The sequence below is a fragment of the Staurois parvus genome, unplaced genomic scaffold, assembly GCF_062004578.1.
Source record: "Staurois parvus isolate SC_StPar_1 unplaced genomic scaffold, SC_StPar_1.0 ptg000154l, whole genome shotgun sequence".
NCBI lineage: Eukaryota > Metazoa > Chordata > Amphibia > Anura > Ranidae > Staurois > Staurois parvus.
In genome coordinates, this window is record NW_028317950.1 from 3,028,847 (window position 1) to 3,050,785 (window position 21,939).

Here is a 21,939-nt window from a genome sequence, read left to right on the forward strand (position 1 = left end):
CCCCTTTCATGGAGCTGTTGCTTGTACAGAGCTAGCAATGCAGTATGGAAAATGACACTTTACTCCTCATTACTTAGTCTAAGATCACAGTGATGGTTCCATCCACCTGGCTGCTTTTTGTTTAAGGAGGGCAAAAGCCAAAGTTGGGTAACAGTGAATATTTGCTCCATTGGTGTTGTGTTTTCTTTCCTCGTGATCCCATCAGCAGCCTGTGTTGGCTGTAATTCCGAGTGGTTTGGGTTGGAAAGCCAGCTGTTGAATCGATGGCTGCCAAGAACTCAAATAGCTGTGTAAAAATGTGTTTGAAATTTTCTTGGTTAGGCTATATGAGCTATGTACATGGCTGGAGTCATACATTTCCAGTAGTGCTGCTCCTAAGTCTACCTGATAGATAAATAAGATATTGCTTAGGTCAGCATTTCCTAAAATGTGGGATGTGCACCATTGGTGGTGGCCAACCTCAGTGTGGGTGCGACACTGCAGGGCCCAGGATGTCTGTGCAGAACTGCCTTGCGCAGGAAAAAAGTACTTAAGCTGGCCAAACATGAAACAAATTTCAGCCGATTCCTACTGAATCGGCCAAATATTCATTCCATGGTTGGCCCTTTTGGCACATCCTAAGTCGACTTTTGTCGAAGGAGGCAGGCTGCAAATTCTCAGCCGAACAATGCAATTCCAATCAGATGCAATCATTGTTTGAGTATTAATAAAAAGAAAGAAAAGTGAGCGCTATATGTCAGAACAGCTGGGACAGCAAAAAAAGGTACCAATACAACCTCTCTAAAACCAAAGTATAAATAAAGGTGCAGCGCTTATATACGGTAATCAACAGTATGAATCATATAGGCTTATAAAATGGAATCGTGTAAGGTACACAAAATAAAAGTCTACATAAAAGGTCAGAAGTAAAATATGGTGATGAGGATGATATCAATTACAGGGGTGATTTCTTCCCAAAGAACTTCTGGTGATAAATTGTGCACTCACCAGATGCACAAAGTTATTGCGCATTTGAGAATACACTATCTCAGTAGGTCAGTTGAAGCTTCTTTTAGGGGGCCTCTCCCATCTGATATGGATTCCTCCCCAGATACCTCGTGGGTGATAGCATCTTCTCTCTCTTGTGTCTTCCTGCACACACACACACAGCAATGCCCATCTACAGGAAATCCATCCCTCCACCACAAAGCATCATGGGAAGTGTAGTTCCTCAACTTCCCACGATGCTTTGTGGTGGAGGGATGGATTTCCTGTAGATGGGGATTGCTGTGTGTGCAGGAAGACATAGGAGAGAGAAGCTGCTATCACCCACGAGGTATCCGGGGAGGAATCCATATCAGATGGGAGAGGCCCCTTTAAGAAGCTTCAGCTGACCTACTGAGATATTGTATTCTCAAATGCGCAATAACTTTGTGCATCTGGTGAGTGCGCAATTTATTTATCACCAGAAGTTCTTTGGGAAGAATTCACCCCTGTAATTGATATCCTCATCACCATATTTTACTTCTGACCTTTTATGTGGACTTTTATTTTGTGTACCTTACACATGATTCCATTTTATAAGACTATGTGATTCATACTGTTGATTATATAAGCACTGCACCTTTATTTATACTATTGTTTGAGTATTCGCACAGCTGCAGTTGGCGGTTGATAGAGTACAATAATAGGCTCTGCAAGTTAGCTGAAAAGTGTGGATGGGGCAACGTGTATGGCCAGCTTTACTTTATTGAACACCTATCTCTGACAAGTGTGACCTCAGACAGATATGTTCTGTCTCTTCCCCCATCACATTGTGACCAGCCATCCTATAACATATAATGCTGGCATTACCACTTGATGAACAATCTTCCTATATAAAAGTCCTGTCAGTATGTGGTTATTACAATGGCTGCAGCTAGAGGCAAACATAACCCTTTGTATGGTTGCATGCTTTAATAAATCAGCTTTTAAAAAAGTTATGCCTGATTTTGTATGCCACCCACTACATCCTAAATACTATGACCGCTTTTAAATCTTGTCTAGGCTAAGTATATGTAGTTGGGATAATTGTGAGGGATGTCACTCTCAGCCTTGTAATATACATACCCACTATGACTGTCCCTATAATATGGGCTATTTTTGATCTAGGTAGCTGAATCACTAAATGTCTTTCTAAATATTCTTTTTCATTTTTGTATAAAATACTCTGTAGCAAGACCAGGATGAGGCATCATACCACATGTTCCTAGAAGGGTTTTAATGAATGACAGTCCCTCGCTGAACTGAAATCATAGGTGTCGAGGCAGATTGCCTTGTCAATGTGTAGGGACTACATTGGGCAAAGCTAACCAGGACAGCCCAATGCACATGATCACATCAGCAAAAATTAAAATAACCATAATTTTCCTTCTGATCAGTTCAGACTGGATTTAAATTGGATCAAACTGAATTGATTGTAAGCTCCAAGCTCCTAACCCTCTTGCATTGAACTGTATTGTTGCTGTATTGTCTCCCGTTATATTGTAAAGCGCTCAGCAAACTGTTGGTGCTATATAAATCCTGTATAATAATAATTGTCACATGTGGAAAAATAATCGATCACAATGTATATACTGTATGTATAGTCTTGCGAGCTGATATGCAAAAATACCTAAAAAAAAACCCTATTCCAGTGATCACACACTAATCAACCTTATGAAAACTGCCCACATCCTTCACACATATATATATATATTGTGACAGTATGAACGGCAAAGTGTTGGATGGACGATATTTGTCACCTCGCATGAGATCATACGGTGCGGTGTAAGGTGGAGTCCACTCTGGGTTTTTGGGGCCACAATGGCAGAGGTGGTTCCGGACCAGAGTTTGGGCTCCACTGATGTCCACCAACAGGTGGTATAAATAAGACAGGGCTGGAGCAAGGAGTTGCTTGTGGCCTGGGACTCAGAGAGGTATTCTGAGAGAGCTGTGTGTGCACTATACCTACAAGAAAAGGTTTGCTTTTGTTTTATTTTGGTGACAGGGAGAAGCCCTTCACCTCTGAGAGAGGAAACGCCTTTTGTTTAGTTAGTGCCTGGATGGCAAGGGTTTATTTTCATGTTTTGTTTATTTTCTGCGAACCTTTTAAATAAAGCTGACAACCAGTCAGATTTTGATGAAAGCCTGCTGTGCGGTCTACCTTTGTCCCAGGGAAGGAGATCCCCCACCTGAGCTAACCCCACATATGGTGGAGGATGCGGGCAACTTCCTGAGCAAGTGGGAAGATGGAGGAAGTTATAAGAGCCTTGCTGCAGGCCAACGCAGCACAACGGGAGATGAATCGCCAGTTGGCGGAAGCCCAACAGGCACAACATGAAGCCCAACAAGTAGACCGAGAGCTCCTTAAGCAGGTGGCCCAACACCTATTAGAATTAAAGAAGGAATCTGCAGATCCGCTGCCAGTGGAGCAGAAAATGGCGCGGGCCAGCTATGTTTTGCAGAAGATGACACCTGCGGATGATGTGGAGGCCTACCTCACAACTTTTGAAAGGGTTGCTGTTCGGGAAGGATGGAAAAAGGAGCAATGGGCGGGACTGCTTGCACCGTTTTTGACAGGTGAATCCCAAAAAGCCTATTATGACCTGGAACCAGGGGATGCCCAGGACTATGAGAAACTGAAGGCTGAGGTCCTTGCACGCCTGGGCGTCACCATTGCAGTCCGGGCTCAGCGGGTGCATCAGTGGCATTACAGGGCTGACAAACCACCCAGATCTCAGATGTTCGATTTGATACATCTCTCCAAAAAGTGGCTCCAGCCAGAGGTATTGTCAGGCCCTCAGATTGTGGAGCGTGTGGTCATGGACCAATATTTGCGTGCACTCCCTGCCACTTTGAGGAAGTGGGTCAGCCGTGGAGACCCTAAATCTGCAAACGAGCTGGTGGACCTGGTGGAGAGATTTGCAGCCGCTGAGGACTTTTTTCATTCACCTGGGCCGTACCCCAATGTCACTAGGGGTGGAAAACTATCTGGAAGATCCGGTAAGACTGTTCCATGGGCCAAAGGCTCAGGAAAAAAACGATAAGACTATTGTGTCAGATAATGAGACTGTAGGCTTAGGACCTAGAGACTGGCCAAATAGGTCAGGAAGGTCCCCAAAGCCGTTTAGAGGTTTAAGTACTGAACATATCAAATGTTATCGGTGTCATGCGTTAGGTCATATTGCTGCAAACTGTCCTTTAAATGATGAACCTATGCAATGTGAAAATGCTTATTTAGGAAAACGCATGTCTCTTTTTGCACAGGTGGTATGTACTGCAGCATGTCAGAAACGCATGGAAAAGCAAATGTGTGTGATTGCCATTGATGAAAGGCCAGTAACTGCTCTGCTAGACTCGGGTAGTGTTGTGACCTTAGTTAAAAGTGATTTGGTAAACCCTGCAAGGTTACACCCTAGCACTATTGGGGTTATTTGTATTCATGGTGATACACGTAATTACCAGACTGCTCTGGTGGAGATTGGCACTCCCTGGGGCCCTGTGACCCATTCTGTGGGGGTGGTGCCCTCTCTGCTTCATGAAGCCATAGTGGGGAGAGATTTTCCCCATTTCTGGAAATTATGGGATAAGGAGGGGAGTCAGGAGGACCGAGCTCCCCCTGCTGGGGAAACGCCGGAAACTCCTGAACTCACTCCTGACCCCTTTGACGGCAAGGTGGAAGGGGAAACTGTTGGTGTGTCCAAGGAAGGTGTAGACCTTTTTCCTTTCTCTGTAATGGCTGGGGAGCAGGAGGAGTTGGATCCAACCCCAGACATTGAGGATAAAGAACAAGAGATGATCGCTGGCTCTAGTGAGAGTGGACAGAATGTGGTGCCTGACCTAGAGGTCAGAAAAGAGGATTTTTGTACGGAACAACTGAAAGATTCCACACTTAAGAGAGCCTGTGAAAACATTAAAATGATTGATGGGGAGCCAATTGAAAACAAATGTAGGGGTGTCTTTTCCCTACATGGCTCTTAACAATAACTTGCTGTATCAAGTGGTAAAGCAAGGGGAGGAGGTGGTAGAACAGTTAGTGGTCCCCAAACCCTTTCGCCGGATGGTACTGGATTTAGCCCATGGGCATATAATGGGTGGACACCTGGGTGTAGAGAAAACAAAGGAGAGAATAACCCAGAGATTCTTTTGGCCAGGCTTACATGGAGATGTCAAAGCACATTGTGAGTCATGCCCGGAATGTCAATATTCTGCGCCCTCACCCCATTTTCGCAGTCCGCTAGTACCTCTACCCATAATTGAAGTACCGTTTGAAAGAGTGGGCATGGACCTAGTGGGTCCAGTAGTAAAGTCTGCCCGGGGCCATCAGCACATACTAGTGATACTTGACTATGCCACCCGGTATCCTGAAGCCATCCCCTTGCGTAATACCTCCGCTAAAAATATCGCCAAAGAGCTTGTCTGGGTGTTTAGTCGGGTAGGTATTCCAAAGGAGTTATTAACAGATCAGGGCACGCCATTTATGTCTAGAGTTATGAAAGAGTTATGCAAATTGTTCAAAATCTCTCATCTCCGTACCTCGGTCTACCACCCCCAAACTGATGGGCTTGTGGAAAGGTTTAACAAGACCCTTAAGAATATGTTAAAAAAGGTGGTGGACAAAGATGGGAGAAATTGGGATTTTTTGCTACCATATCTCATGTTTGCTATACGAGAAGTACCTCAGGCATCTACTGGATATTCACCTTTTGAATTACTGTATGGTAGACATCCCAGGGGATTGCTAGATGTTGCAAAAGAAACCTGGGAGGGAGAGTCCACGCCCTATAGAAGTGTCATCGAGCATATCTCACAGATGCAGGATAGAATCGCAGCTGTCATGCCACTTGTTCGGGAACACATGGAGCAAGCCCAGGAGGTCCAGAGAAGGGTTTATAACCGGGGTGCCAGGATCCGTACCTTCAACCCTGGGGATAGAGTGCTGGTGCTAGTCCCCACCGTGGAAAGTAAATTCCTCGCAAAGTGGCAAGGTCCCTTTGAAATTAGGGAGAAAGTGGGGGAAGTAACTTATAAAGTTTACCAGCCAGGGAAAAGGAAACCCGAACAAATCTATCATGTTAATCTCTTAAAACCTTGGAAAGACAGGGAAAGTTTGTTGGCAGTACCAAGCCCCCAAAAGGACGTGGTTCCCGTGGCCCCTCAGGTACCTATAACGGAAACCTTGTCAGTAGCCCAACAAAATGATGTTAAGGAGTTTGTGAGGAAAAATGGAGATTTCTTCTCTCACCTACCTGGACTGACGACGGTCATACAGCATGACATAGTTACCCAGCCCGGGGTCAGCAGAAATGTCAAGCCCTATAGAATACCCGAGGCCAGACGGGAAGCAGTGGCAAAGGAAATAAAAGACATGTTAGAGTTGGGAGTGATCGAGGAATCTCACAGTGAGTGGTCGAGTCCCATAGTGTTGGTCCCAAAACCAGATGGAACCATTCGTTTCTGTAATGATTTCAGGAAACTGAACAGTGTGTCTAAATTTGATGCGTACCCGATGCCTCGGGTGGATGAGCTCATTGACAGGTTGGGAACGGCTCGGTACATAACCACCTTAGATTTAACCAAAGGTTATTGACAGATTCCTTTAACGGAAGCTGCAAAAGAAAAGACTGCATTCTCCACCCCCGAGGGGTCCTTTCAGTATAAGCGGATGCCGTTTGGTTTACATGGTGCTCCAGCATCATTCCAACGAATGATGGACAAAACGCTAAGACCACATCGCCAATATGCAGCTGCCTATTTGGACGATGTCGTCATCCACAGTCCAGACTGGGAGTCTCATTTATCCTGCCTGCAAGCGGTAGTAGATTCGCTGAGGGAAGCAGGTCTTACCGCCAACCCCAGAAAGTGTGCCATAGGCTTAGAGGAGGCCAAATATCTTGGGTACATCATTGGTCGAGGCCTCATTAGGCCTCAGATCAATAAAATTGAGGCGATTCAAAAGTGGCCCCAACCTGTAAATAAAAAGCAAGTCCGGGCATTTCTTGGGATCACAGGATACTACAGGCGGTTTATCCCCAATTTTGCCACCATTGCAGCCCCACTGACAGATCTGACGAAAGGTAGGGGGTCGGTCATGATTAAGTGGAATCCCGAGGCGGAGACCGCATTTCAAAGGCTGAAACAAGCTCTCTGTGCCCAACCTGTGCTTGTGACTCCAGATTTCACAACAGAGTTTGTGGTACAGACTGATGCCTCTGACGTGGGAATAGGTGCGGTACTGTCCCAAATCAGAGATGGGGAGGAGCACCCTGTGGTGAACCTAAGTAGAAAACTCAACAAACATGAGAGAAACTATGCCATTGTGGAGAAGGAATGTTTGGCCATCAAATGGGCCTTGGAGGCCCTGAAATATTACCTGTTAGGAAGACCGTTCAAGTTGGTTACTGATCATGCCCCGCTCAAATGGATGTGTGATAATAAGGAGAAAAACAGTCGAGTGACAAGGTGGTTTCTCGCGCTACAAGTGTTCAAATTCACAGTGGAACACAGAGCGGGGAAACTGCAAAGTAATGTAGATGCCCTCTCCCGGGTCCATTGTCTGGTTGGGACAGTTGCTCAGCCGCAGGGGCTTGAGCAGAGGGGGGGGATATGTGACAGTATGAACGGCAAAGTGTTGGATGGACGATATTTGTCACCTCGCATGAGATCATACGGTGAGGTGTAAGGTGGAGTCCACTCCGGGTTTTTGGGGCCACAATGGCAGAGGTGGTTCCGGATCAGAGTTTTGGCTCCACTGATGTCCACCAACAGGTGGTATAAATAAGACAGGGCTGGAGCAAAGAGTTGCTCGTGGCCTGGGACGCAGAGAGGTGTTCTGAGAGAGCTGTGTGTGCACTATACCTACAAGAAAAGGTTTGCTTTTGTTTTATTTCGGTGACAGGGAGAAGCTCTTCACCTCTGAGAGAGGAAACGCCTTTTGTTTAGTTAGTGCCTGGATGGCAAGGGTTTATTTTCATGTTTTGTTTATTTTCTGCGAACCTTTTAAATAAAGCTGACAACCAGTCAGATTTTGATGAAAGCCTGCTGTGCGGTCTACCTTTGTCCCAGGGAAGGAGATCCCCCACCTGAGCTAACCTCACAATATATATATATATATGTATGTGTTATATACCAATATCATATACCAAAGGGCCGCAGGTTGGGCACCATGCGTGTAAAGAAATAATTTGCATGGCTCTGCTCAAAGTCCTAAAATGAGGAATAATTATCTTATTTTTGGGATATGTGATGGAATGAGATATGTGAATACCTTCTGTTTTAAGAAGACTTTACCATGCTAACAATCATAAATACCAATCGCAGTGGAAACGTGTTATATTGAAGAGTGTGACACAATGGCCTCCACTTCACTGTTGTCTTATGTCCATGGAGAGTCAGAGCCAACTGTCATCCATCTAAGGCTTCCATCTCCAGCCAAAACAACATCAGACCACTCATGTACTCCAATTCTTAATCAGTCTGTACTGACCTAGTACAATGTGTTCTGTCCATAATTCTCAGGATTCATTCCCTGACCTGTTCTTCTGTTTTACATGACCATATAAAATCTTGCACTCTCCTTATGCATGTATTTAATTCCCAACTCTGTCCAAAAGTTTATTTCCCTAATCTGGATAGAGTGGGGCAGGGCTATATATTAAGTTAGCTATTCTCAACCTTCTCAACACAGAGGAACCCTTGAAATTACTTTCAGGTATCAGGGAACCCCTAGTAAAAGTTACCATATCTACAACTCACAATACATTGGTGTGATAGTCAGTGGGAAGAATGCTCCTTACATCTGTGGTCATTGGAAAGAATCACCCCCTTACAGATAGCTATAAAGATTAATGGTTTCAGTGAGAACCTATCTGAGAGGCAGAAATTGCTCATTGCACAGGGAACCCTTAACCTCTGGAGGAACCCTATGGTTCCATGGGACCCTGGTTGAGAAACCATGTGTTAGGGTGTCATTGTTGCTTAAATTCCCATTTGAGAGATTTCTTCCCACTACCTAGCACAGGATAAATCATAAATGGAAACTTTCCAACTGGGAAGCAGTCAATAGTGATAACTTTTTTTTTTTTTTTAATTACATTGGTCAATCATTACTGTTTATACATTTGCTGGAGAGATTACCCTCACATCTTATGTGTTCATCCGTCAGGAAGTATAGAAAAATGTCCCCAATAGAAACACAGATATTAACTAAAAACTGACCTCTGATACGCCCAAAACAGAAAAATAAATAAAATGTTGCTGAATGTTGGGCTTTCATTTCTAATAGCAGAACTGCTGGAATATTCCAACTATAACCCATTAAACCTGAATTCCAGCCTTCCCTTCAGTCTTGCATAGTAGTTGTCCTTTCCTGGACTGAAATAGCTACTCTGATTCTTACAGTATACATTAGAAGCTGCGACAAGTCCGATAGAGCCGGCCTCATTTCATGGCTGGAGAACATCCACCATCATCTGATCCTTTCCTCTTCTGCCTTAGTGTCCCTGACCTGTCCCTTTCATTCACTAAATTTTAGTTCTTTCAATTATAGAGGCTCAGCATCACACGTAAGCTATGCCTAGGAAGGTCTGCATAAAATTCACTCATCAAATCATTTTGATATTTGCATAAATGAAAAAACGAAAGGGTTAAAATGACTGTGCATTAAAGACACACTGAGATCAATTATTTAAAATAAGAAAAGCATTTACAATGGCCTAGTCAGGTACAGTTTTCACATGGACATGGATATAATATAGCAACAGCTGGCAGGAACTTTAGAGCTCAGGGATCTCTAATTCAGGGTGCAGGTACCAGGGATTATTTGATGGAACTATGCAGCCTGCAACCCCAAGTTGGCACAGATGTTCACTAAATTCAAGAATGAGAAACCATTAGGAACCTGGCATGAACTAGTTATCTAAGAAATTGTAAAAGCCTCCCTTCCCTCGGCCAGTGTTCAAGGACTGTCTCTGGATGTAAGCTGTGAGACAGACTGCTATTAATGCCAATGCCAGACCCTTTTCCACCAGGCTTGAGAAAGAGGATGGTATGCTGCAAGCATGTTTAAAATAAAATAAAACCTGCGCCAAAGGAAAAAAAAAAAAAAATGAATATAATCAAATTCTAAATGATGCTGCTCATGAAAGGAAAAAAACAATCAAATATAAATATAAACACTCCACGGCGCAAAAAAATATATAAATGTGTAAAGTCAAAAACAAAAGTCCCAAATGTATATAAGAATGTGCTCCAATCCCAAAAATAGTGCTCAATAAAATCTTCAAACAAAGTGTGCTCACGCCATCCGTGATTAATGATCCAATCCCCACTCACCAGTTGGAGTGGACTCTTTGCAAACATGTCTAGGTACAAGATGCCACCCAAAGGCAGACACTGCAGCCTGAGAGGCCACTGCTTGGCAATGAGAATGCCACCATCTACCAGCTCCTGGCGGGTGCTTGTGGTGGCCAGCAGTGGACAGGGCTATTCAAGTATACTATAGAATAAAACTATCAAGATCAGACATCTGCAAGCAGTGCAGTTTTAGTTAATGTATTGGCAGTTGCATACAGAGCTGCTGGTAATGGGGTACAGCTGGGTCCCATCAGTTCAGCAGGGGGGCCTGGGAAGCAAGGAGAATAGGATCATGGACAGGAGGGGGTGATCAGTGTGGCGGGGGGGGGGGGCAATTACTGGAACTGATCCTCTGTGTGGAGCTCCCTACAGCAGCTGAATTCTGTCAGGAAGGAGAGGAAATAAAGCCATCTTTCAGTTGCTTTAGGAGGGAACTGCAGAGGATTAGTTCCAGTAATTGCCCCTCCCTGCTGCACTGATCAACCCCTTCTGTCCATGATATTATTTTCCCTTCTACCTGGGCCCCCCTGTGGCCCCTGTCCCCTGTGCTGCTGCCTTCCCCTCCTCTCTTTCTTGCCTGATGCTTGCGACACACAGGGGGATCATTTTAAGATGGAGAGCATCTTAAAATGAGCCCTTAAGGTGGAGGGCTTACGGTCTTGTTTACAGGCCCCTTCCTTTCCTCAACTGAATGAACACAGTGAGACATTGGTTTAGATTTCACAGGAATTTTGTACGTTATTTTTGGTTTGTGTCAGCTAATAATTTCAGTGTATTTTTAGCAAAAATATAGTTTTGATATTTCTTTTGGGGGGGGGGGGGTTTCAGGGGCTCTGTGATTTCTAACAGCAGCTCTGATAGTATATCCTTCCCCCCCAAGAAGTTCTGCACCCGGGTCCCTGGCCTATATTGGCTATGCACAAATCTAGTCCTGCTTGCAGTGACACTGTCCTCTTGCTCCAAGAATATTCTTTAACCTTACAGCAGAGAACCAGGAATGCTCAACTGTGTGCGTGTCCCTAGTTCTCAAACAGCAACACTAGTAATGGAGGTATTGTCATGTTCACTGATGCATGCTGACACTGCTAGACTTGGCATGGGAATCTATGCTTCCATAAAAAATCTGGCCATGAATGGGATAAATAGACTCACCATCTCCACCCAGCACCTTTTGTGTAGCCAAGAGGATAAGAAAGACTCCACCTGCTCCATTTCTTAACAATTAGGCATCTGCATTATTGTAAAAGGCCCCTCTAACTCTCCTGGTGGCAGCCCGTATTTGAAAACTAATAAGTGACCCTATTTACATTTACCAACTTGTCAATACTTGAAAATATAGAGGGTGTCATGAATACTGCATGTCGCCATCCTGCTGCATCTATGATGATGTCATGTCACATGAGGCTGGGTATGCTGGTTGCACCATAAATATTGGTTCAAGCCAACAATTGTTTCTAACACTATGTGGCAAGACTTTTGGGTTTGTGAACCATAGTCTAGATTGCCATCTCTACCTTGTATGAAGTTTTTCAGCATCATAAAGTTGGGCGATAGTCCTGTTCTGCGGTCAACACGTGGTCCTCAGAGATGGCCAAAAACAATCAAAGCACAATCCCGGTTGGCAATTACCTCCTCTGCCAAGCCAGCCTGTCTTCTCCTGGAGCTATGCATAGACATTGAAATGTATGTACAAATACAAATACTCAGGCATGCAGGAGTCTATAAACCACAAGAATTGTATCCCACGTCCAGAAAATCAGAGCATGGCCTTATAATTTCACATGAGAAGCTCTCTCTGTTTTCTTTGGAAAAAAACAGGACGACGGCGCTTAGGGATAATAATAGAGTCAACGTCTCCATAAAACTAGGACTACAGACTAGACCTAGGCAGGACAGTAACTACAACTATAGTACTTACAGCCCCCAGCAGTAAGTACAATATATATTTCTCTTATAGTGACTGTATGGCACAGAATATGCTAGAAAATCCTTGTCGTCTTTCTCCTATGCATGAGTGATGAAAGGTTGGTAGACTAAAGCAGCCCATATGCTGCCCAAACTGCCCCATGTTGCCCTTTGGTACCTAATGTGAAACCCCTGGGCTTCTACAGCAAGCAGTCAGTGTTTTTTTCTGACTAGGAGGTTTGGGTCAGTGAAGGAAAATATTAATTTAGTCATTTTAAAAGTGCTGTAGAGAGGACAAATGTGGGAGCTTTGATTTGGAAAGACATTTTAATGGCAATGATCTCCAGCAGTCTGTGGACCGCCTCAACCTCCGTAACATTTCCAAAATCCGCCCATTCCACAGGCTATCCCCCCTTCAGTCTATTATGAATGCTGCCGCTAGACTCATACACCTTACCGACTGATCAACAACTGCTGCCCCTCCCTTCACTGGCTTCCACTAACCCAACGTAGAAAATTCAAATTACTAACCACAGCTTACAAAGCCATCCACAACACTGCCCCTAGCTACATCACCGACCTCATCCACAGATATCGGCCAAATCGCCCACTCCGCTCCTCTCATGATATCCTCCTCTCTAGCTCCCTCCTCCCACGCTCGCCTCCAGGACTTCTCCAGAGCCTCTCCTATCCTCTGGAACTCCCTACCACAGCATGCCTGGTCAGATCCCACTCTGTCTGCCTTTAGGCGATCTTTGAAAACGCACTTCTTTAGGGAAGCCTACCCCACCTCCACCTAAGAACTGTACTTGAATCACCTACTCCAGATCATCCCCCGCAGCTATCACCTTTTGTATCATCTCCCCCTTCCTTTAGATTGTAAGCTCCATGAGCCGGGCCCTCACTTACCTTCTGTACTGAAATGTATTTGTATTTGTAATTGTACTGTCTCCTGTTATATTGTAAAGCACTGTGCAAACTTTTGGCGCTATATAAATCCTGTATAATAATAATAATGACCATAGTCTCTGACAGTTTTCTGCAGCATTAAAAGCACCAAATGTTAACCAATAGGCTGACCATTACTAATCCACACCAGACAATCATTACAGATGCAGGGTTACACATCTGTAAAGGGTACTTATCCAAAATGAGAATGTTGTCTCAGGAACCTCACCAATCTTCTCTCTATTTGCTGCTACTCAGACAGAGTATGGAAAGGCCCAGAAAATGAGTTTAGCTGTCCCACCTAACAAAGGGTAGCACCCAGACAGTACTGGAGAAAATTCCTCTTGTGCTCCATAGTTTTGCTGTCCCCAAAGGAAGTGAAATTAATTGAAAGCAGACCTAGCATAAGATGTTAGGTGCTGTATGTTCAATGATATGTCAGTGTAACATTTCCAGCTATGCATTACATCTCATAGAGACCACAGTATTCCCCTGACAAACCCGTAACTGTTTTTTTTGCCCCAGAAGGATGGTATCATCTTTGTTCAGCCATCATCTAGGGTCACCATCTACTTCCTGGACTGAGATGACTCAAAAATGACAAAATCATGTCAATTTTGTTGCCTGTGCAGTTCTTGGCTGAGTTTGCAAATATCTGACACAGATCAGCCTCTGCTGCATACAGTATGATTTGCTACAAATCATACAGTCTGATTACCGGGACAGAGGAGACTGAGGAAATGCTTCCCCCTACCTGTAGATCAGTGTTTAATCCAGCATTAGAAGTGATCTATTTTTACAAAGTAAATATACCTTTGCACACTGATACTGATTAGTATTCTAGTGTTTCTCTTCCTCAATTTCTCTCCCTCAATCAGCTAATGTGACCTCAGTGCTGACAGGGAGGGGCAAACAAGAACATCCTCAGGCGCACAACATCCTCTTTATCATTCTTTGACATCATTGGTTGTTAGGGCACAGGCAGCTGGCTCGCAAAGCACCCATGGCTGCAATGTTACACAATAAAAACCTTTAGCTTTGTGTGACAAAAAAAAAGGCAGACTTGATCCACCTGCTGGCTTGGTGATCATTTTGGGGCAATATTTAGGCATTTTGCCAACTCACCCCTGAGAAACCCAGAAGGCACCCTAGTTGAAAAAGGCTGCGATAGATAGATAGCCATTGGCTCTTGCTGCTGTCAATTACAGCCAATGAGCAAAGAGTGGAGGGCGGGCCTGAGCCACGCTGTGTGTGTCAATAGACACACAGAACATGGCTCAAAATCAGGCCCACATGAATACCCCCATAGCAAGTGGCTTGTTATGGGGCACTTGGCAGGAGGAGGAGCCGAGAACACCGGGGGGGGGGGGGGGAATCTCTTTTGAGGAGGATCAGGGCTGCTCTGTGCAAAACCATTGCATATTGAACGGAGCAGATAAGTATGACATGTTTGGTATTTAAAAAATGTAAACCTTTAAGAGTTCTTTAAGGGAGAGAAGAATTATAGATAATGCCCGCAGTGTTTCTAACAAGTTAATAACTATGTATCCCTGGTGCCCATTATATATAATTGGTCCTAATGTAGGAACTGCTGTGGAGAGCAGACTGAAGCTCCTCCACTGATTTACACTATAACACGTATGGATACCTGACCTATTTAATCCTGTTGGCCATCTGGTTCCAAAACCATGAATCTTAGCATGAATTGTGCCCCCGTGTCCTTTTGTGACTAAATATTGGAAGATTTGAAGATATTTTGTGCTTAAACAGCTAGAACACCACGTGAAATACTTGTAAGAAAATAAAGACATGGCTCACAGTTCTTTCCAACATCAGCATCCCATTTCATCCTAAAGGTGTTCAGTAGAGTTGAAGTCAGGACTCAGAACTGCACAGGCCACTCTGGTTTCTCTACACCAAACTGGTTAAACCATGTCTTTTAGGGACCTGGTTTGTGCACAGACTTTATGGAACATAAAAGGGCCTTCCCAATATGGATACCATAAAGTTGGTTGCACACAGTTGCCCAAAATGTCTTTGTATGCTGTAGCATTACCAGTATTTCTTCATGAGGAAACACCTGAACTAAAGAGTTTGGAGCGAGTTCCACATTCCTTTAGCCATATAGTATATATGATGATCAGGTGGCCATATAGTAGGTGTGATGGCCAGATGTCCACAAACATCTGGCTATATAGTATATGTGATGATCAAGTGACCATATAGTAGGTGTGGTGGTCAGATGTCCACAAGCGTTTGGCCATTTAGTATCTGTAATGGCCAGGTGACCATATAGGAGGTGTGATGGTCAGATGTCCACAAATGTTTGGCCATATAGTATCTGTGATCGCATGTGAGCGTATAGTAAGCGAGCATAATGTTTACAAACATTTTGCCACTTATCTGTGATGGCCAGGTGGCCATATAGTAGGTGTGATAGTCAGATATCCACAAACATTTTGGCCATTTAGTTAGTAGTGTATTTAGCTCTTGTACTGCCTTAGGCAACACTAAAAGTGGGCGTTCCCCCACCACCACCAGCATCCCCTGGCCCCCTTGAAAATTGCATTTTGCCTAGTGGTAAATACGCCACTGCATTTAGTGTATCTGATGGTCGGGTGTTCACAATATCTTGGCCATATATTATAGTTTGAAAGTCACTAATTATTCCAGGATCAAGGTACACATTCATTCATACATACAGTGCCATTTTAAATAAGGGGCTTGAGAATAAGTCCAAGTATATCAAACAAAAAAAATATAATGTTTGCTAGGAATTGTAACATTACAAAGTTAAACACAGACTGTAAACCCACCAACCTGGGTTGTTCTAGCCACACTAGACTGATCCTAAAGGGAGTTGTGCTCCTCATTTGTACTCCATTCACTGTCTGACTTTAATTTGAAGACATGTTACCATTAAACACGAGCAACAGTTCATTGGAAACACAGCACTCTTAATACTAGTCAGATGTCTTTCCACACATCACTACTCAGATTTCCTTTTTCTGTTTTGTGCAGGAGCTACATTTGGACAATAATCGGATTGAGGCAGTGCATGAAGGAATTCTCAATAAAACTCTTAATTTGAGTATTATTGCTCTGAGTAACAACAGGCTTATGGAAGATGGCATCGCTCCTCGTGCTTGGATCCACCTTATGTGAGTAAAGGCTGGATACTGTAAAGCATCCTGTAAAGTGTCGCTTTATCTGTTTTCATTTGGTTGCTATGTGCAAGGCTGGCATATATCAACAGGCACAATAGACATGTGCTTGCAGGTAAAAAGCAAATTTTTCCCATATAATTGTCAGTCACACATTATTTCCCACACGTCGCATTTTTTGAGCTTCTCTATGCATGTGAAACGTGCAAAAAGGTGCCGGCATGATATAAAATTGACAGTACCAAAACACATAGTACACAAGTACCATACATTTTAAAAGGTGTGATTGTACACACATTTGTTAGATACGTGGGGTGTCATCAAGAATTAATGGCACCCGTGCATGTCTGCAAAAGGCAGCACATTTTTGTGTGGTATGGGTAAAAGTGTGATTTTGCAGGTTACCACAATACACCTGGTGTGAACAATCCCTAAAATGTAGTCAGTAAAGCAGAATTCCCCCCAGTTCTTCCTCCTAGCACAAACCCCTCCAAATTTCCCAGGCCGGGAGGAGGTGCAGGCTGAGCTCTTTGCCTTCTCTGCACACAGGAGTTAACATAGGATTGTTCAAATCAAGTTGTTGCCTTGGCACCCCTGTGGACTCTGCTCTAGAAGCTGGAAATCACTGTAGTAGACACCACTTCTCCAGTGATCTCCACTAGGGTCCTTCTGGGTCCTGTGCTGAGAGTCTGCCCCTCAAAATGTTCTGGAATAGGAAAAGGTGTTGAGGCCATGCAGTGACATCTCACTCTCTACCTTGTCCAATTACAGAATACTTTGCATTTAATGAGAAAATGAAAAGCATTCTTTGAATAGTGCCATGCCTAGTGGCTGACAGCCTATGTTAACAATGCAGCAGGGACATGGAAGCTAGTGGAGATCAGCAGAGTAGCAGGGTCTACTACAGTGCTATTCAGCTTCTAGAGGTTTCCCTTAGATATGGTATATGTATGTAGCGCTACCCCTGTAGGAGCCCCTAGAAATTTGCCTGGGTTCTTCTTCCTAGTAATTCCCCCATAGCCAGACACACGATCACAGTCACTTTCTGGCTCAATGACAAATCTAGGGGTGTTTTTTTTTATGTTTCTATTTTTGGCCAACTTGGAGAATTGAGTGGGATACTCCAAAAGTAACTATGTACAAGATGAGGACAATACACATTCTTCTATAGAACTGAAGCAACAAAATCCTAGCAAAAGCAATTTGTGGACTTGGCTTTGTAGCAGTAGTTAAAAGCACAAAAGCTTCCTTCTTTGAGAAATCAGAGCAGAATCCCTTCACAAGGAATTGGATAGACTGAGCTTTTCAGAACACCGGCCGATGTCCCTTTACACAAACACACAGCCAACTATCTCCAGAGAGGTGACAGCAACCCAGGCTCTAAGATCTCTCTCAGCCGTCTGTACTCACAAAATGTCCTTGGAAAGTTGGCTGCCTCCTTCCAACATCCATGCACTTTTTTCCTGTGATACCAAACTAGATCTTCAGGCAACAACCCCTCAGTCAGCTCTGTAACTTCACCATCCAGGCCCCTCAGCCAGCTCAGCTCAGGCCTCATGAACAGCAAGCACATGGCAATCCCTCCAGGCTACACTCCCCTCCAGGACAAGACCCAGTAGTTCTATATCTCAAAGCATTTATATTGACTCCCAGCAGCCTTTAGGGCCACCCTCCCCAAGATTGGCCAGAGCTGTATTCACGATGCTCATTTGCCTTTTTCCACACCTATGTTCCAGAGATCAGTTCTCTAAGAAGCATAAAGTGCAATCAAACTTGCAGCAGGTGAAACACTGAACAGACCTACTAATCACATGTAGCTGCACTGATTACAGTAAACTAGATCTGAATTTGCTTAATCCTAGCACCTATCTAGGAGGATGCTATATTAGTTACATGGGTCAAAGCTGGACCAATGTACCTCTGTAGAAAATATCCATACTTGGAATTCACACTTGGCTCTTGGAATTCTCTGATATGGCCCTCGACCTAAAACCAGGGAAGCGCATGCCTGAGTCGGCAACCCATTGATTGCGATGTGCCAATCCGCCATCCCAGAGCATCAGAATGCAATGAGCTGGTGGCGACAGAGGAGGAAACAGACGGTCATGGAGGGAGCACAAACACTAATTCTACCTCTTTGCTTTTGCAAGGGGCATATTAGCACCTGTAAAAGGGTTAACAACCATTAACCTGCTTTCACACAGTGCACCCACAGCTTTCCTGCAGTTTAGCTGCACTAAACCATAGACTATTATATCCTGTTTGGTGCGCTTCTTGATGCACTACACCTGCAAGACATATTAGAAGTCTATGGCAAAGAGCATCTAACCTTCAGGAAAGCCGCAGATGCACTGCGCTATGGTTAAACTGCAGCACGTCTGCAATCTTATAGGGGGCTCAGGACAGTAAGGCTTGTTTACATTTGCGGTTTGGGGGCAGTAAATTCCTATAGGTTAAATGTGTTTTTACTTCCTCCCCCTAATACCAAAAAATGTGGCAATGTTTACTCCCACTAATTCCAGGAAACTTTCCACTCCTGTTGGCCACAGTCCTGCCCCCCTAAAGTCTGAAGGACAATAAACTGCCCTTTGTTTACAGAGTTTGGAGACCCCTGGTTTAGACAATTATTCGTGTCCAACCCTGTGCCAACAATTTGGTGAAAGCCCTTTTCCGTTCTACCATGACTGTGCCCCTGTGCAGAAGGCCAGTTCCATGAAGACATAGTTTGACCAGTTTGGTGTGGAGGAACTTTGGTGGCTTAAACAGAACTCTGACCTTGACCCTACTGAATACCTTTGGGATGAATCTGAACACCGATTGCAAGACATCTTCTTTTCTTATTCCAGTATCTGACCTCATGAATGTTTATTTTGCAGAAGCAGAGTGGAAGCTGTCATAGCCATGGGAAGGGGGTGGGGGAGGAGCAAGTCCATAACCACACCATCCCAACCACTGGCATAGCGTGTCCTGTGTGGCCTCCTTGTCGCATTCTGTTTTATACTTGGACAGGATGGGCAGCAAATGCAGGAGTCAGCCCTTTCCATTTTTCTCCTGCCACTGCTGAAAGCCGGCATCTCCTCCTCCCACTCCCACTGGCATTCAGCAGCTGCAGGAGAAAAATGTTCATTATGCTATTCAAAGTTGAAAAAAAAAAAAAAAATCTAATTCTGAACCATTTCATTTCATTGTGGCCCATGACTGGTTACCAAATCATTTAAGTGGCCTTCGCGCTTTTACGTAAAAGGTTGAGCACCCCTGCCTTAGGACATGCCTTGCTTCCATAGTCACTGTTAAACACTGCAAATTACTTATCAGTTGGGTGGCCACCCTTTTTCTCTGAAGCTACACCAGTGTAATGTGCTTTTTGTTCCCACAGGAATGTGGAGTCCCTTGATTTGTCTCACAACCGAATGGTACATGTTCCATCTTTTTTACCTCGGGGATTAAAGCAGCTTATCTTGCATCACAACCACATTGAGCTCATTCCAGGCTATGTATTTGCTCACATGAAACCAGGATTGGAGTTCCTTCATCTTTCACACAACCACCTAAAGGATGATGGCATCCATGCGGTGTCATTTTTCGGCCTGTACAAATCTCTCACTGAACTTTTGCTGGATAATAATTACATGCAAAGTATACCACGTGGCATTCTAAACTTGAAATCTTTGCAGGTCCTTCGTCTTAGCTTCAATAAAATCAGGTAAGATACATTAAAAAAAACTAGACTTTCTACAGTGAATAAATGCATTGTGGATTTGGTCCTTAAAGAGGACCATCATCCTCTCCATCCTCCCAGGATTCTCACCTAAGGGAGAATAATGTACCCAGTTAACCACAGTTTAATCCCAGGAGGCCTTGGGGTACTCTACAGTGCATGTGCTGTGGTGCATCATCAGGGGGTTGGCTTTGTGTTCTTGGTTACATGCAGCCATTTCTCTGATGACATGCTGAGGCACATGCATATTGTCACGGGGGGGGAGAAGATGGGTGTTGTCATCCCTGCCTGAAATTCCCCTGTTCTCACTGTTAATGCTACAGCATACCAAGACAGTTTGGACCAGTGGTCTCCAAATTATGGCACTGGGGCCAGAAGAGGCCCTTTCCTTTTCTTTATCCGACCCTTGGGGCACTATTCCTCCCACTGATACAAGACACTATTCTGACAATGACACCAACAATGGGGCACCATTTCTCCAACTGACGCCAATAATGATTCCTCCCAATGATGGGGCACTATTCCTCCCCCTAATACCAAAAAATGTGGCAATGTTTACTCCCACTAATGCCAGGAAACTTTCCACTCCTGCTGGCCACAGTCCTGCCCCCCTAAAGCCCGAAGGACAATATACTGCCCTTTGTTTACAAAGTTTGAAGACCCCTGGTTTAGACAATCATGCGGGTTCAACCCTGTGCCAACAATTTGGTGAAAGCTCTTTTCTGTTCTACCATGACTGTGCCCCTGTGCAGAAGGTCAGTTCCATGAAAACATAGTTTGACCAGTTTGCTGTGGAGGAACTTTGGTGGCTTACACAGAACTCTGACCTTGACCCTACTGAATACCTTTGGGATGAATCTTAACACCGATTACACAACATCTTCTTTTCTTATTCCAGTATCTGACCTCACAAATGTTTATTTTGCAGAAGCAGAGTGGAAGCTGTCATAGCCGTGGGAAGGGGGGTGGGGGAGGAGCAAGTCCATAATAATAGCCATGGTTTTCGAATAGAATTTCCAACAAGCTTAGGTGTGATATCAGTGTCCACAAAGATGGTCATATAGGTGGGCACAGCCTTGACAGAGCCTGTTGGTAATACAAATTTTCTTTCTTTTACCTCCAAGGTATGTGCCACTGAACTCCATCTGTGATACAAGAATATCTGAAGATTCCAACCTTGTGTCTGTACATCTGGAAAACAACTACATCAATCGGCGCCACATACCACCCACCGCATTCTCCTGCATCAAGACTTACTACAGCATCATCCTAAGGCCCCAAATTGATGAATATGAGGAATATTAAAGAGTGGAACATCTCAAGAATACAAAAGAAAATTCCTTACTAAAAAGTTTTACAAAGTATTAAAATAAGGCTAGGAAAGGACAAAATAAAGCTACTGTATATTGAACACGAGAGCAGGCATCCACAGAAATAAATGTCCTTCAATCTGAAGACTTGTATGTATATGATGAGTGCTGGTACTCATCTTCAGAACCTACCTATGAATATATGGATAAATAAAGGTGTTTCAAGAAAGTTAAGTGTGCACTTCATTATTTAGGATGTTCATGGAGGATAGACTATGACTGGAAGTGGCAATCCATTCTGAATCTAGATCCAAAATTAGGTCATTCTGAGTGTGACCTAGAGTTTGCATTGGATAGACCATTCTTAACTGTGACCTACTATTATGCTTGGATAGCTCAGAGGATAAGAGTTCACCAACTGAAAACTCCTAAAAATTAGCACTGGTATATAGAAATTATGACTATCCCCTTACCAGAATGTCAATAAATATAGCTAAATGCTTCTATAAAATTTACAAACTCCCAGGACGTCCCATTAAAA

The 21,939-nt window shown here is 44.0% G+C and overlaps 1 protein-coding gene across 1 annotated transcript in view; it reads left to right on the forward strand.

Moving 5' to 3' along the window:
- ECM2 (extracellular matrix protein 2) overlaps window positions 1-21,627 on the forward strand; it is an 80,714-nt gene extending 59,087 nt beyond the window's left edge. Inside the window, exons 8-10 of the mRNA XM_089674921.1 lie at window positions 16,228-16,367; window positions 19,747-20,073; window positions 21,213-21,627. Of these exons, the coding sequence (XP_089531047.1) occupies window positions 16,228-16,367; window positions 19,747-20,073; window positions 21,213-21,393 (648 nt within the window). The 3' untranslated portion in view covers window positions 21,394-21,627. The remainder of the gene's footprint in view (window positions 1-16,227; window positions 16,368-19,746; window positions 20,074-21,212) is intronic.
- The last annotated feature ends 312 nt before the right edge of the window (window positions 21,628-21,939 follow it).